We start from the raw sequence: 13,479 nt of genomic DNA on the forward strand, positions 1-13,479 counted from the left end.
TAGCATTTTATATCAGACTCCACACCGACATGATAGTATCAACATTGGTGGGGAAGCTGTGAAAACAATCCTCTGGTTCACCTCTTGTATTTTTGGAGCTCATCCTTCATGGCCATGATGGCAGCTAGTAGTATCAAACTCCCACAAGTGGATAATGAAAACAATCAAGCAGAGACGTGGGAGCTCAGGCTGTTTACAAGGAGGAAAGACAAAAAAAAACAGTGCACAGGCCAAATGTGGACCAAGTGTACAACTCAAGCTGAACACAATGACAGTGGATCCCAACTAGACTCTAGTGAGTTTATAGAGAAGCTGAAGGTATCTCTCTAGCCAACTAAGCAGCTAACTAGTCCCCTGCTGTGGCCCAGCTGCTGAATGTGATAGAGCAGTAATACTTTAGTAACAGCGCAGAGCCTTTTATTCATTTCCTGTTGTAGTGCAGCCAAGTCGGCCACGCATCACGAATGGCTCATAGCACTGAGTCCAAGTGTGAGATTTGCTTTAAAACGCCACGTCAGACACAACAGGCTGAACATCTGTCTCAGTAAAAGCCACTGCAATATATATTTTCAGGTTAAAAGAGAAGTCCTGTTATGTACTGTCTGTCTCCTTATGTTGAACTAGTTCATCCCAAGCAACTATAAAAGAGTGAAAATGACAGTGTCCTAGTGAGTTCAGAGGGGAGGGCGTTTTCCCTCTCCCGGGACGACAGATCTGATGATCACATCATTTCCTGTCTCTGTGTTGATCCTTCGCTCTGCAGCAAACAGAGTAGATCTTTTTTTCAGTCTCCAACATCATCCATGTGTCACACTCCACTACCCAACAGGGTCGATTCCCGGACTTATACTGTATGTACAGTCAGGAGTGTATTTCATGCAAAAAAAATTAAAGATGAATTCTGTATGTATAACAAACAAGTCAGAGTTTAGCAGTGATGAAATAGATGTTTATGTTAAGAGCTGCCCACTTACCATGCTGGACCTACAAAGACACACATTGTGATATTCACCCCTGGACACATCATTATTAGGATTACTCTGATCTAAAACCTCCTTTTCTTTTCAGCCTATCTCGTTTAGAGAGCAGCAGAAAAATGACCGTCTCATTGTTATCCAACACACAACTGTCGCACTGTATAAAGTGCCACGAGACTTGGAGGCCAAGACAGTGAGTGGGCGGGTGTTGGAGGAACTAGGCTGTTAGCACTTGCTCAATTATCATCACCATATGTAGCCAGCACTCCATCTCCAAGACTTGTGAAGTTGTTAACTGCTCCTGAGCAAAGAGGCACCACTTCCTTTACATACAAGTTTGAGGTTTTGGAATCAGATGTGCTTTTTTTAATGGTTAGATGTTTATTGCAATGGACTGTTTTAGTCTTATTTCCTGTTGTTGCACCAGATTGAAACAATAAGCAAGATAATTTTAATTGGCAATCACAAAAATGTATATTTATTTTTTGTCTTATTGTTTCTAGTAAAATTCAAGTAGATAATCTTATCATCCCCATGCCAGAACTGCTTAAGAAACTTTTAAATAACAGAATGCAAAAATTTGATTTTGCATTATTGATATAGTTTGGCAAAGTTTTCACTCATTTAGACAATTTCTAATAAACTGTTTACAAGTAAAGCTGAAAATATTCCTACTGCAAACCATTTCAATCCTGCTGTTAATATCGCTGATGGCGTCAAAGCAGCAGATGATAAGCAAATGCCCCATCACTGTAAGCGAAGAGTGTGGATCTGGCATATCTCTTGGTGAACACAAAAAGGCTTTGGCAGTGTTTCGGGGAGTGTTATTGTCAACAATGCGCTTTCCCAGTGGGAAAACATATTGTATGACCAACTGCTGTGATGAAAAGCAAAGTATGGTGCAGCACAGTTTTGTTTATTTGCATGAAAACCTTGGACATTACAAAGAGAAAGCATGCACATGTAGTCATGAACTGTTTTAATTAGTGCTGCAAAGTCTAAATGTTTCACAGTGCTTATAGATTCAATCTCCATAGTTGAAGGTCAGTGTGACACAGTCACAGTGCCACATGTATTTTCTTACATGCATGAATCAGTCCAATCTTCCAAGAGCACTAGCACTGTAATAATCTCTACTAAAATCTATTATTGATGACTCCTACTCGTGATTTATTCGCTCATGAAAATATATGTGATAGGTGCTATAAACTGGCTAGTTGTAAAATGAGACATCTAACTTGTTTGACAGGCATAATAATGTTAATCAAATGGTAAGGACTTCTCAGTTCTGAGATCAGCAACAATATCTTTGATCAGAATTATAATAGACTGCCCTGTTGATCAAGCTGTGTCGCTGCAGCAACTGTGAGATTTGCCCTCCACAAAACAAGTGGATACGTTCTATAGCAGCTAGATCTTTGAGCAACAGTTGTGCTCACTTGAGGTGGTTTAAAAATGTCATTATTTCACCGTGGAACATGAATGTTCATTCGACAGGATGGTTCTGTAGTCTGGAGTAAAGTGGCGGACCAGGTCCCACACCAGCTGACTGGTCCCGCCATGCATAAAGCTATCTTGAACACCAAAAACTACATCTTACTTCAAATTTGTGTGTGTCTGTAGGAATCACTTAATTTTTTTTTCTGTCTGCCTTTACTGCTATTAACTCCAAAACATTTACCGCGGCATGATAAAACAACATATTCCCTCTTATTATTGGCTAAGTTTGCCTCACTGTGGGTTACAGTCATAAACATGAGTCTTTTTCAGCGTGCCCCTCTATCTCTATGGTTTTGGCTTAACCTCTGTCTTTATTTCACTGAAACAGCTGTGCAATTCCACAACACGACAGCAGCTGAAAGGACATCCTGACATAGTGACAGGAGCTCAGCAAGAAGCATGTTTGAGGTTCAATCATCTAATTATGTTTTCAGCATCCTACACGATCCCCGCTGCCTTTAACTGTGGTTTATATCATCCAGGACAGCTCTGATTATCACAAAATACATTAGTTCTTTATGGCGCTTGCCTGCGACATATACAGTATATCTGCATGCAGGGCATGTCAGCTAATCCGTTTGTGGGCTCACTGCCACATCCAACTGCATTCACTTACGCACAATCATCACAGCCTCAACACAACAAAGCTTCCCAAAGAGTCAGAAGTTAAAAGGTGCTTTTGATGAAAGAGGTCTGGCCTCTCCTTCCATACCACTTTTTGAAAATATAAGTGACAACCTGGATATCGAAACAATTTTTGATTCTCATCTGTACATTTGTAAATATTCCAAGACGCAGGAGCACTAATAGTAAAAGAAACTACTGAGCAGAATTTGAATGAATGAAATAACAGTATGACCATAAATGACTGGCTGTGTGTTAGAATGCTTTCTCTGAATTTATTGGTTTCAAGTGTTTAAACAGAATAAGCCGTTCTTTGGAATCCTCCTTTAGCACTTGTGTGAAAACATTTACGGGGTGTTTCCACAGCCTTCAATCTGCATCAGATTGCTGAAAGTACAATGAAAATATTGAAGGGCTGACATGACGATCACACACAACTCCCTTTGCAGCAGCCTTGAAAGAATGAATAGGAAATGGGCTGCTTTAGTAAGCATCCATTATTCATTAAGCACAGTACTCCTCCATGTCAACAACCTCTGTAGTGACACAGCCAAACCATTATTTCCCCTCTTTCACTTACTATTTAATTCACTTTTCTTTTCTCTCACTGGTTACACCCAGCTTTTATGTTATCTCCATATGATCAGTGTCCAAAGTGTATGAAGTGTAAAACATCCAACAAGCACTAAGCCCAGTGGATTTAATGTCAGACTGCTAAAAGAATATGACCCAACGTTAATGCCTCAGCAGAGAGATGAGGGGCAGCAGCAGAGCATTTAGAGGGAGGCAACAGAGAAGTTATTGCACAGAGTACAGCTATCAGACAGCACATGCACAGTCTGATAAGTCACAAGACAGTGTGAGACCTTGATGCATCTCCCGTCTGGGTTCAGAGTTTATTGTGCTGCAAAAATGACTGGAAACTAATTCTTCTGCACTGAGGGCTTCCTTTAAAAAAACATTTCCAAGCCACTGTCAGAGACACCAATAAACCTAACATGCATGTTTTTGGCAGTGGGAGGAAGCCAGAGTACCCAGAGAGATATATACACATGGAGAGCATGCAAACTCCACACAGAAAAGGCCCCAGCTGGGATTTGAACCAGGAACCCTCTCGCTGTGAGAAACAAGAAAACATTACAGCTCAATATTATTTGAGATAAATATGAGAGCTTAGAGAGCTTAAAAATTAGCTAAACGCTTCAAGAATTTTAACATAAATACAGCAGAAAGATAACATTTCAAATCATTTAAAAAATAATAAAAAGTCTATGTGTGGGTGTGACGTGCCATGTGCATATTTTTTCCACAGAACACCAATATTTGTTTTTTGCCATTCACTGTAATGAAATAAAGTCGGCTGAAATGTTTTAAGCCAAAGCCGGACAGGTTTGCTTTCACTTCAGTTAAATAAGTCCAAAAAGCAAATTAAGTTAATCTCTTCTGAACTCCATCCTGCTTCTCTCTGAGCAGGTCACCAGATTAGGTTTTCATATTTCAACCCACATTACAACAATACACGCTGCTGCACAACATGCTTGAATGATTTAAGCACTGGCTCAGTGTCCCAAAACTTGTCCTGTAATAGCTTTCTTGTGTTCTTTGCAATGCGCTCATGTAGTAACTGACAGATACACAATAGAAAAACTATGTGTTGCCTGGAGTGGGTATGTGCATATTACAACTTGTAGAGTGACATCATTCGGTATGTCCTCAGGCTACATTCTTTTATTCTGAACATGCAGGCTGAGCTTTTTGGTTTCAGTCTGCTACAAACTCTGCAGGGGCCACATGACAATGACATAACAGAAAAAATATTTCTGTTGCCTAAAACTGTTTAATCTTAGGGAAACTTCTGACACTTTCCACCCTGCAGGCCTCCATGCGAAGTAAAACCACTCTTTGTCTGAGAGACTTACAATCCAGGTCCACATTAAGGGCATAACCTGTGATGACGCATCTTGGTCACAAGTATTTTCTTCAAAAATAGTGGCAAACAGCAATTACTTACACTGAAATTATTTGCACAACTTTCTTGATAAATTAGTTAATCAACTGGTCTAAAACTAAAGTAACTAAATCAAATGTCTTAACATTTTTGCTTGAAAACTGACTTGCATCCGTCAATCTATCCATCCTTTCCCAGCTATCCGAGACCAAGTTGCAGGGTCAGCAGTCTAAGGAAAGATCCCCTCGCCTTCCTCTACTCAGCCACTTCCTCCAGCTCTTCCAGGGAAATACAAAAGCATTCCCAAGCCAGCTGAGAGACATAGTCTTGTCAAAACAGTGAGTCGTTACAAACATCATGATAGAGAAATGTTATATGAGATAGATTGATGGTTTTCCGGAGCTATAAGACTATTTTGAAAAGATGTGTTGAATTAACTTGAAACTTTCATGTTTCATGTGCTTGGCCCTCCTGATTTTCCATACAAGCAATGCCTCCTTTTAAACAGATAGTGTTGCATCTGAAAGACGAAAAACGTTGATCTAGCTTTTTCCAGCTGTTTCACTGCATCAGTTACCCAGCTGAGTCTTAAACGCAGCTGAGAGTAAACAAATCTGCCCAACTTCAGTTTCTGCATGAAGTACAACAGTTAAGCACTCAGATTTTTTGGTTTCAATGACTGCCTCATATTTAGACTAAAGCATGTCAACCATAACAACCTTCCAGCTAGAGTCTTAAATAACTATCTTCAGCTACAAGAAGAACAAATAATCCTCCACCAGATGGCATGGACCTCACAGAGCCCTGATTTCAGCATCGTAGTGTTACTTTGGGATTACATGAACAGACAAAAGGCAACAATAAATCCACAGCGTCTCCAAAATGTTTGGAAGATCAAACCTCCAGAGAACCTTGAAAAGCGAGTTGTATAAGCTGTTTCCAAGGTCAAACCGAAGTCTACTCACTGCGCTTTATTTAAACTAATCAATGGTACTTTTAACTTTTACAGGAAGTCTCTCACTTCCTTTTCAGTACTGCAGGCCCAGGGTATACCAGATCACACGGTGAGTAGGGACCCATGTTAGAAAGGCAGGTACTGTTGCAGTTTGCACAGCTGTACATGGTCACTGTGGTCACCTTCTGTTTAATAAAGCCTCATCTGATGGCATTTGTGTGTCATTTGTGTGCACCTCTACACTACCCTGCTTCTGTTTACCAGGGTTTTGTTTAGACTGTTGCATGTTTTCAATTACAGTTCACATTTTTCAATCTATGTAAATACAATATCCGATCTAACACAATTTGTACGCTGCCCTATACCAACCTCTCCTCACTCACTTGGAATTTATGTAAAACTTATTACTGTAATTGCCTTGTTAAGTGAGGGTTAAGTCTTCTTCTGCTTTCTGCAGGACTTAAAATACCCTCTATAAATATTAAATTATTTAAACATGATGCCAAAATCTAAAGACAGACTGCCTTCTGGGTTTGCCTTCTGCAGCATTAGCCGCAAGCACAAACAAGCTTCTGGTTGCAACATACTGCAGCTTAATGTGCTTTAACAAGCTTCCACCAAGGCAAGCAAAATAAAAGAAGCAGAAAAAAAAAACAGGTTGAATACAAATGCTGTTTGCATAAAAAAGAACATCTTACAATAACACTTTCCACAAGTAATTCATGAGCCTGTCTTCAACTTGTGGCAAAACCCTTTCTGCTGGCAAATGACTGACGAGTTCGGGGTCAGGCCGAGCTCATCCCTAATTATTGCAACTTTACACAAATCAGTTTTTTTTTCTTTCCGCCTGTTTGAGAAAAAGCGTTTGCTTGAAAAACCATCAAGCACAGTGTAGTTCATGTGCTGGTGGCATCAGAGAGAGCACAGCACAGTGTGTAGTCAAAGTTTGAATCCAAGTGTTTCCAGGACTTATGGCAGATAGACAGAGGGTGGGAAAGCTGTGAAATGAACTAAAAGGCTGTCAAAATTACCTTTTTATCCAGCAAGCTGTTAGAGGCTCCAGGTATGCACAACTCGTTCATCCCCACCTCACTGTGGATTTCATTAATCACCACATGCTGCATGTTCGTTTTGCACAGCACACCCACACTTAATCAGCAGGCTCGCACAAGCTTTCCAATGTACCATTTCACAGTTCACAGCAGAAAAAAAAAGAGAAAAAAATGGGGAAGAACATCTTGAAATTCTTAAACTGCCACTAAAAGTAGGGTGTAAATAGCTCTGCAGTTAGAAGCCGTATTAAAATAAAAAATTGGACCTTTATAAAAAATTAAGTATTACAAGCAACCTTCACACCCTTATTTCCGCCCACCCAGTGAAACATTTTATTGCAACTACATCATGTTTACAGGATATTCCTGAGACATCACAAAAAAGGAGGAGAGAACACAAGACATGTGCATTTCATCGTGGTTGAGCTTAACTTGCAGAGGGTATTCCTGAGTGGAAATTTGTTTTTTTTTTCAGGGAGTTCAAAGACTGAAACTCCTATAGAGTAAAATATTGCTAGTTGGAAGATGAGAGCCAGATTGATCCACCCAACAGCTCTCAGCAGTCAAATGTTATGTCTTCCTAAAACCTCACACAGCCTCATTTGTCTGGACACATACAGTTTATTTGTTTATTTCAATAGCTTTTACCAAAGTAAAAGCAATACTTCCAAAGGTCTACGCTGCATAACTGAAACTGAGATCAAATTCACAATGAAGTCAAGACAGTCAAGACTGAGGAGAAGGTAAAGAGATCAAAATCAGACAGGTTTCCAGGCAGGTTTAGTCAATATGAAACTGAAAGCACTGCATTAAATAAAACCTTGTTTAAGACAGTTTCACTGGTTTCTCGTGTAAGTGGGACTGACAGTGAAACACAATTAATAGTTCATTTTCTGCTAAAGTCTGGCAGCTCACTTGAGTCAATAAAAGTCCAGTCGAACCTTGCTCACTTGGCAAGTTTGACGTTTTTCCTGAGTAAGAGAATTCAGGTCTCTCTGGCTCCGAGGGTCCTTTCCTGTCTTTTTTCAAGAAATGATGCTAGTTAATCTCACTCAATTAAAAAAAACACGCCTTCTTTAGTTATTTGTTCATTTTGGAGGCAGCCTTGCTCAAGCTGTAGTAATTGGTCCTGTCAGTTTGACTAACAGAGCCATTTAAGTATTTTAACAGCATTTCATTGCCCAGCCATGTGATGCTCAAAACATAGCATTTAATCCAAAAATTGTTAAATGAGTACCAAGCGAACCATTTGAAAGCAAAAGTATGCTGGATTATTTTCTCTATTGAAGCCTGTTCAGGAGTACAAATCATTATTTTGTCTGTGTTCATTTAGCCTTTTAATTCCATGGTCCAAGAAGAAAAATGTCAGCCCAGCAGAGCATCATCCGGTTCCCTCAACAAGCAATCTGCAACCAGGATGCTGATCTGGTGCTGATCCTGACCTCTGACCTCCCCTGATAGATATCTAGCCCAAAGGGATTAATGTCATGTCTGGTGATTATTACATTGTGACTCAAGATTTGAAAAGAAAAAAAAATACCATACATGACATTTCGACCAAATACCAAAGAGGAAAAAAATCTCATGACATAACTCAAAAACCGTCTTGGCAGATCCATTAAGATATCCCAAACACCAATAAAGCTGCGTTTCACCGACGTGTTGGAACTGGCTCAATTGCATTCCACCCAGAGAAGAATTCAGACACCAAAGATAAAGAAATGAACAATATACTTCATGGTGATGGAGGCAGAAAAGAGACAGGGCAGATAAATGAAGAGATCGATACAAGGGAAAGGGACAAAAACTCCATACGCTTGATCCATTAACCCACTTTGACGCACCGGGTTGACTGAAGTCGCTGCAGGTTGTCAAAGAGCGCGGCTCCAAAAACAAACGACAAGCAACGACGCCACTTTCTCGACGAAAGCATTCATTGACAGATTAGAGAAGCGTGCGCACCTGAAATGGACGGTTCGTGGGAAGAATCAGCCACGCGCTGCTGTGCGTAACGGACAGGTAACACGGGGATATATGTGACTGGGATTTTGACGTTTCCCGCTTACTTGATTAATGTCAAGATGATAAAAATAACAAACGATATGATTAAATAAAGTAAGATTACTCACCTTTATGGCTTCAGTACTGAGTCCTGAGCGCAGATTGTCTTGGAAAAAGCGAGCCGACGCTTCAGTGTTGCCGCCTGTCACTAGGAAGGAGGAGTTTGTGGTTACTCCAACACAACCGAGCCTGTCAAAAACCACACCGAAGCTCTCCTTTCGGTGAGAGAGAGCCTCACTGTGGTCTGAAACGTTATTACAGCGTGAACATTTTCAGTTTGTCATATATTGTAGTTCACAGTCATTTATATTTAATTTATTCACTCCTGGATTGAAATTTAAGGTAAACACAAAGGACTCAAAATTTCTTGAAGATAATGTCCAAGACAGAGGCATAAAAAGCTTTATAATACAGTCTAAACTATTTTGCATTTATTTTTTACCTAAATCATACAGATATAAACATAATGTATAATTGAACAGAAAAAGTATTCATGTAAAAACTGTGTTATTTGAAAGTATGACGAATTTTCTCATTCAGTAATAACTGGCAGTAATGAAATACATCAGGGATCAGAGGCAGGGGAAAAGGTGACCAAATCTTATCCTTTTCAATGTTTATCTGTCATTAACTGGAACCAGGTGCTCCTGATGTTTTATAGCTCCATCGATGTTGGACAAATAGCACACCCCCCTGTCTTGTCTGATAAAACAGCTTCATTTTGTGGCATAAATCACTGGGACCAACCAGGTGGGACAGTGCAAGTGTTGTCTGTGATCATTCTATTTATAGAAACATCTCTGTAAATATGTACTTACAATGTACTGTAATCAGGAGGCATATCAGTCTTCAAGTCTTCTCTGAAATGACGCCAACCTCTGTCATGGTTTTAGGGTGTCACATTTTTCTGATTAGATGACCATTCCTCTTTCTTCCAGTAACTTTTTTTTTAAGTGGGGTAAATCATTCATCTGGTTGAACTTTTATGGACAACAATATTGAGAACAGGACTTTGAGTCAAGGACCATAAACATGCATCCCTCAAAGTGCAGCAGAAGAACACATAACAGATTGAACTAGAATCCTTCATTGAAGTCAAACTGAGATATTTTAGTGTTAACTATTAGTGGAAGTGGAAGTCCTTACTCCACATTCAGACAAACAAAATGATTTGCTTTTGCAGTCTGGCAAAGTCATCCTGTTTAGGAGAAACTGCTGTCCCTACTATGACAACCATCGCTCTTTTTTCCAGTCAAACCAAAGGTCACAGTTATAAACAAGAGATTTTATGACCAGCCGTCCAGATTGCACTCCACCCAGAAGAGGTAACCTGCACAAGGAAATCTTCAGAGGATCACAAGGTCACATATCTGCCTCTGAGACTTCATTGGTGATTTAGAGAAGAAACGCTTGGATTTAGATTCAACTGGCAACTGGAATACAGCGATAATGCCATCCCGTACAAAAATTCTCCATTTCATTTCCAGTGCGTTAGTTACTTCCGTATCTGTAGGTATTCTGGGGTTTGCCATATCAACGCAATGGGCTAAGGTTGAAATGCAGTGTGCAATGGAGGGAAGTATCTCATTGAATGGATCAGCAGAGATCATACTTGGGATTTTTAATGGAACATTAATCAGATCTTCCTGTCCCAGTTTCGGAAATAATGATGTCTTTCAAGGTAACTTCACATGGTTCCAGTTTTCTGTTTCTGTTAGCTTTACTGCCATCAATTAATGTTAAACACTGTTAAACAACTGCATATCTTTCAAAAAGAATCTGCTACAGTATTGCTAAAGTCTCTGCTAAATTTGTGTTTGTGTGTATGTTTTTGTGTAGTGATTCCTACTTTGGCAGAAATTGGAACTACACCTTTAGTCCTCCATATTTTGGTGGTGTGCCTGTTGGTCCTGTGTTTGGTGTTTTCTGCTGGCAGCATCCTCATCTCCCTCTACAACAGTTTAAGTAACCCTTATGAGACCTACATGGGGCCTGTTGGAGTCTACACCTGCAGCTCTATCAGTGGTAAGTGACACCAATGTGAGATAATCTGTTATTAACATAGGAGGAAAACATGAATGTGCAGGACTAACATTACTCTTTCTTTGCAGCATGCGTGTCTCTGTTGGTCCTTATCCTATTTGTGGTGAACGTCAGTGTGACCAACATTGTGAACAACCTGATTACCGTCATTGTTCCGGGAATCCCAATAGAGTTGGGGGAGAAATCTGTACAGATGATGATTGGATATTACCTGGTCATCCCTTACATGGTGTTAACTGTGTTAGCCATTGTCTTAATCTACATGTATCAACACGCAGCCTACACACATAGACGAGAACAGGAGAGACCAACAGAGGATGCTCCCAAGGAAATCATGATGTATTAGTATCACAATAACCAAGAACAAAGTTTAACTATAACAAAGCTTTTGAGTGAAACTGCCAAATTGCTCAAGACTTTATGAGAAAACCTAAAGTAATGGTACAATAAGGCATGAATGTACAAAGTGCATAAATAGGTTTGTAAATAGATTTGTAGCATTTTGTATTGACATATTAGAAGAAAAAAAACTATGGCTCATAACCCTTAAAGTGTCCCATTTTTATGTTGTAACATTATGAGCAACAGCTGAATCATTTCATGGTTTCAATTAGATTTCAGAGACAGTCACATTAATTAATTTATGGCTTCTTCACATTAAATTACACTCTTCAAAACCTATTTATTCAGTGTATGAATGTACAATGTGATATGTAATGTGATGACAGCATGTAATAGTTCCTGGTTTGTTGTTATCAAATTCTAGACAATATTTTTCACAGCAAACTAAAATCATCATAAAACATTAGTTCTATTAGTTAATTCATTATTAATTCAGGGGCATTGATATTTGTTATTTGTCTGAAAATGTGATTTTCATCACGGGTCTGCATACCACATAAATAAACAAATAAGATAAAGTTAAGTCTTTTTGTTTTAAAAGATGGGTTTCAACCACTGTATTCTTGACATTTTGTCACAGATTTACTGAAAGAAGAGAAAATATAACTCTTAAGGAATTAATTTAATGGGAAAAATTTGAAAGTGCAACTTCAAACAGGTGGGACAGGGAAAAGTGTTATTTACTGTTGTCTGCTGCCCTCTATCTTTGACATGATGTAAATGCAAAGATATGTCACAACATTTTAAGTTGATGGTTGCTAAATCTGTCATACGCGAGAAAAAGTCGTAATGATTTTACATCATTGACAAGAGACATTACTGAGAAAATTGTTTCAGATTTGTTTGTGATGATTTTGTCAAACGAAAGACAGACTGGAAAATAGCTGTCATCCAGCAGTGAAATCTACATACTTACACTTTGCAATTCATTACAAAACTGCTGAGACATCTCTGAATGACAGTTAACCAGTTTTCAGCTAGTCTTTGTTGCAGCATATAATGCATGTATGCAATTGTGTGAATATAGAGTCCGGCAGCTAATTAAAGTAAAGCATGTTCCCTACTGTGAGAGGTCCTGGGGGCTCTGTTGTACTGTCAGGGGCATTTTGTTAGCATGGTTTAGGTCCACTTGTTCTTTTAGAGAAAAGTCTCATTGTCACAACACTTGTGTTGTTCCATTTCATCACTTAATCACTTAATCCCATGAAGCAACATTTTCTTAACAGATGGAGGTGGTAATTTAACAAGAGCCCGGTTGAACTCCTAGAGGAAATTTTGGACCTTATATCTTAGCACTTTCCACCAACCCTATCAAAAGGGAATACCTTTTGACAGAAGGACGGAAATCCACCCAGTCATAACAATACACCATTGTGCTAAACTGCATTTTAATCTCCGTTTGCTGTATACGTTGTTTTTTTTTCTTACAATTTACATCCATCTTTACATATTAATCACTGACAAAGGCAATATGAATGATTTTTGCCTACTTTCATGAATTCGAGACTTGTGGCAGAGGAAGCGTTTGAGTCATGCCATTTAAACTCAAGTCATGTATCTCATCTCAGCTGGATCTCATTGCAAAAGCCTTGATGAGAGATAAAGATCTATTATAGACAAGTTTAATCCATTTCAAAGGTTAAAAAAAAAACACTACTGACAAATACAGTGATGGGAACAAAGCCTGCTGATTCTGTGGAGGTTCACACAGATCTTGCTGAGAGTTGCCCTCTATTGTCTTGTGGATCTTCAGACACGCTCACAGCTGTGATTCACATGACTGTGTTGACATTAGAGGAAGGCCTAAGTGTCCTGTTACCTTTTCCCGTGTCCCATCACTCAGGGCCTAAAGTCTGTTTGGACATGCCCTTTGCAGCACCTCTCAGCCTTGCAACGCCTTCTACCTGCCTTCAAACA

General features: G+C 39.3%; 2 protein-coding genes across 2 annotated transcripts in view; one reads left to right on the forward strand and one right to left on the reverse strand.

Annotated features, from left to right (window-relative positions):
- Positions 1-9,268, reverse strand: part of LOC140277944 (receptor-type tyrosine-protein phosphatase epsilon-like) — a 56,363-nt gene extending 47,095 nt beyond the window's left edge. Inside the window, exon 1 of the mRNA XM_072372797.1 lies at positions 9,186-9,268. The gene's annotated coding sequence lies outside the window, so the exon portion shown is untranslated. The remainder of the gene's footprint in view (positions 1-9,185) is intronic.
- Positions 9,269-10,566: 1,298 nt separating this feature from the next.
- Positions 10,567-11,512, forward strand: LOC140278848 (clarin-3). Its single transcript, XM_072373943.1, has 3 exons — positions 10,567-10,798; positions 10,957-11,142; positions 11,229-11,512. Exons 1-3 carry the CDS (start codon positions 10,567-10,569, stop codon positions 11,504-11,506), a joined length of 696 nt encoding a protein of 231 aa, XP_072230044.1. The 3' UTR covers positions 11,507-11,512.
- Positions 11,513-13,479: the final 1,967 nt, after the last annotated feature.

This window comes from Leuresthes tenuis, unplaced genomic scaffold (assembly GCF_036924035.1).
Source record: "Leuresthes tenuis unplaced genomic scaffold, fLeuTen1.0.hap1 SCAF_20, whole genome shotgun sequence".
Taxonomy (NCBI): domain Eukaryota; kingdom Metazoa; phylum Chordata; class Actinopteri; order Atheriniformes; family Atherinopsidae; genus Leuresthes; species Leuresthes tenuis.

What these genes read in the sequence shown, in the direction of transcription:
- LOC140278848 (XM_072373943.1), top strand. Translation starts at nt 10,567, where the DNA reads ATGCCATCCCGTACAAAAATTCTCCATTTCATTTCCAGTGCGTTAGTT. An exon ending in AAATAATGATGTCTTTCAAG is followed by an intron (nt 10,799 to 10,956) that starts GTAACTTCACAT and finishes GTTTTTGTGTAG; the next exon opens with TGATTCCTACTTTGGCAGAA. An exon ending in CACCTGCAGCTCTATCAGTG is followed by an intron (nt 11,143 to 11,228) that starts GTAAGTGACACC and finishes CTTTCTTTGCAG; the next exon opens with CATGCGTGTCTCTGTTGGTC.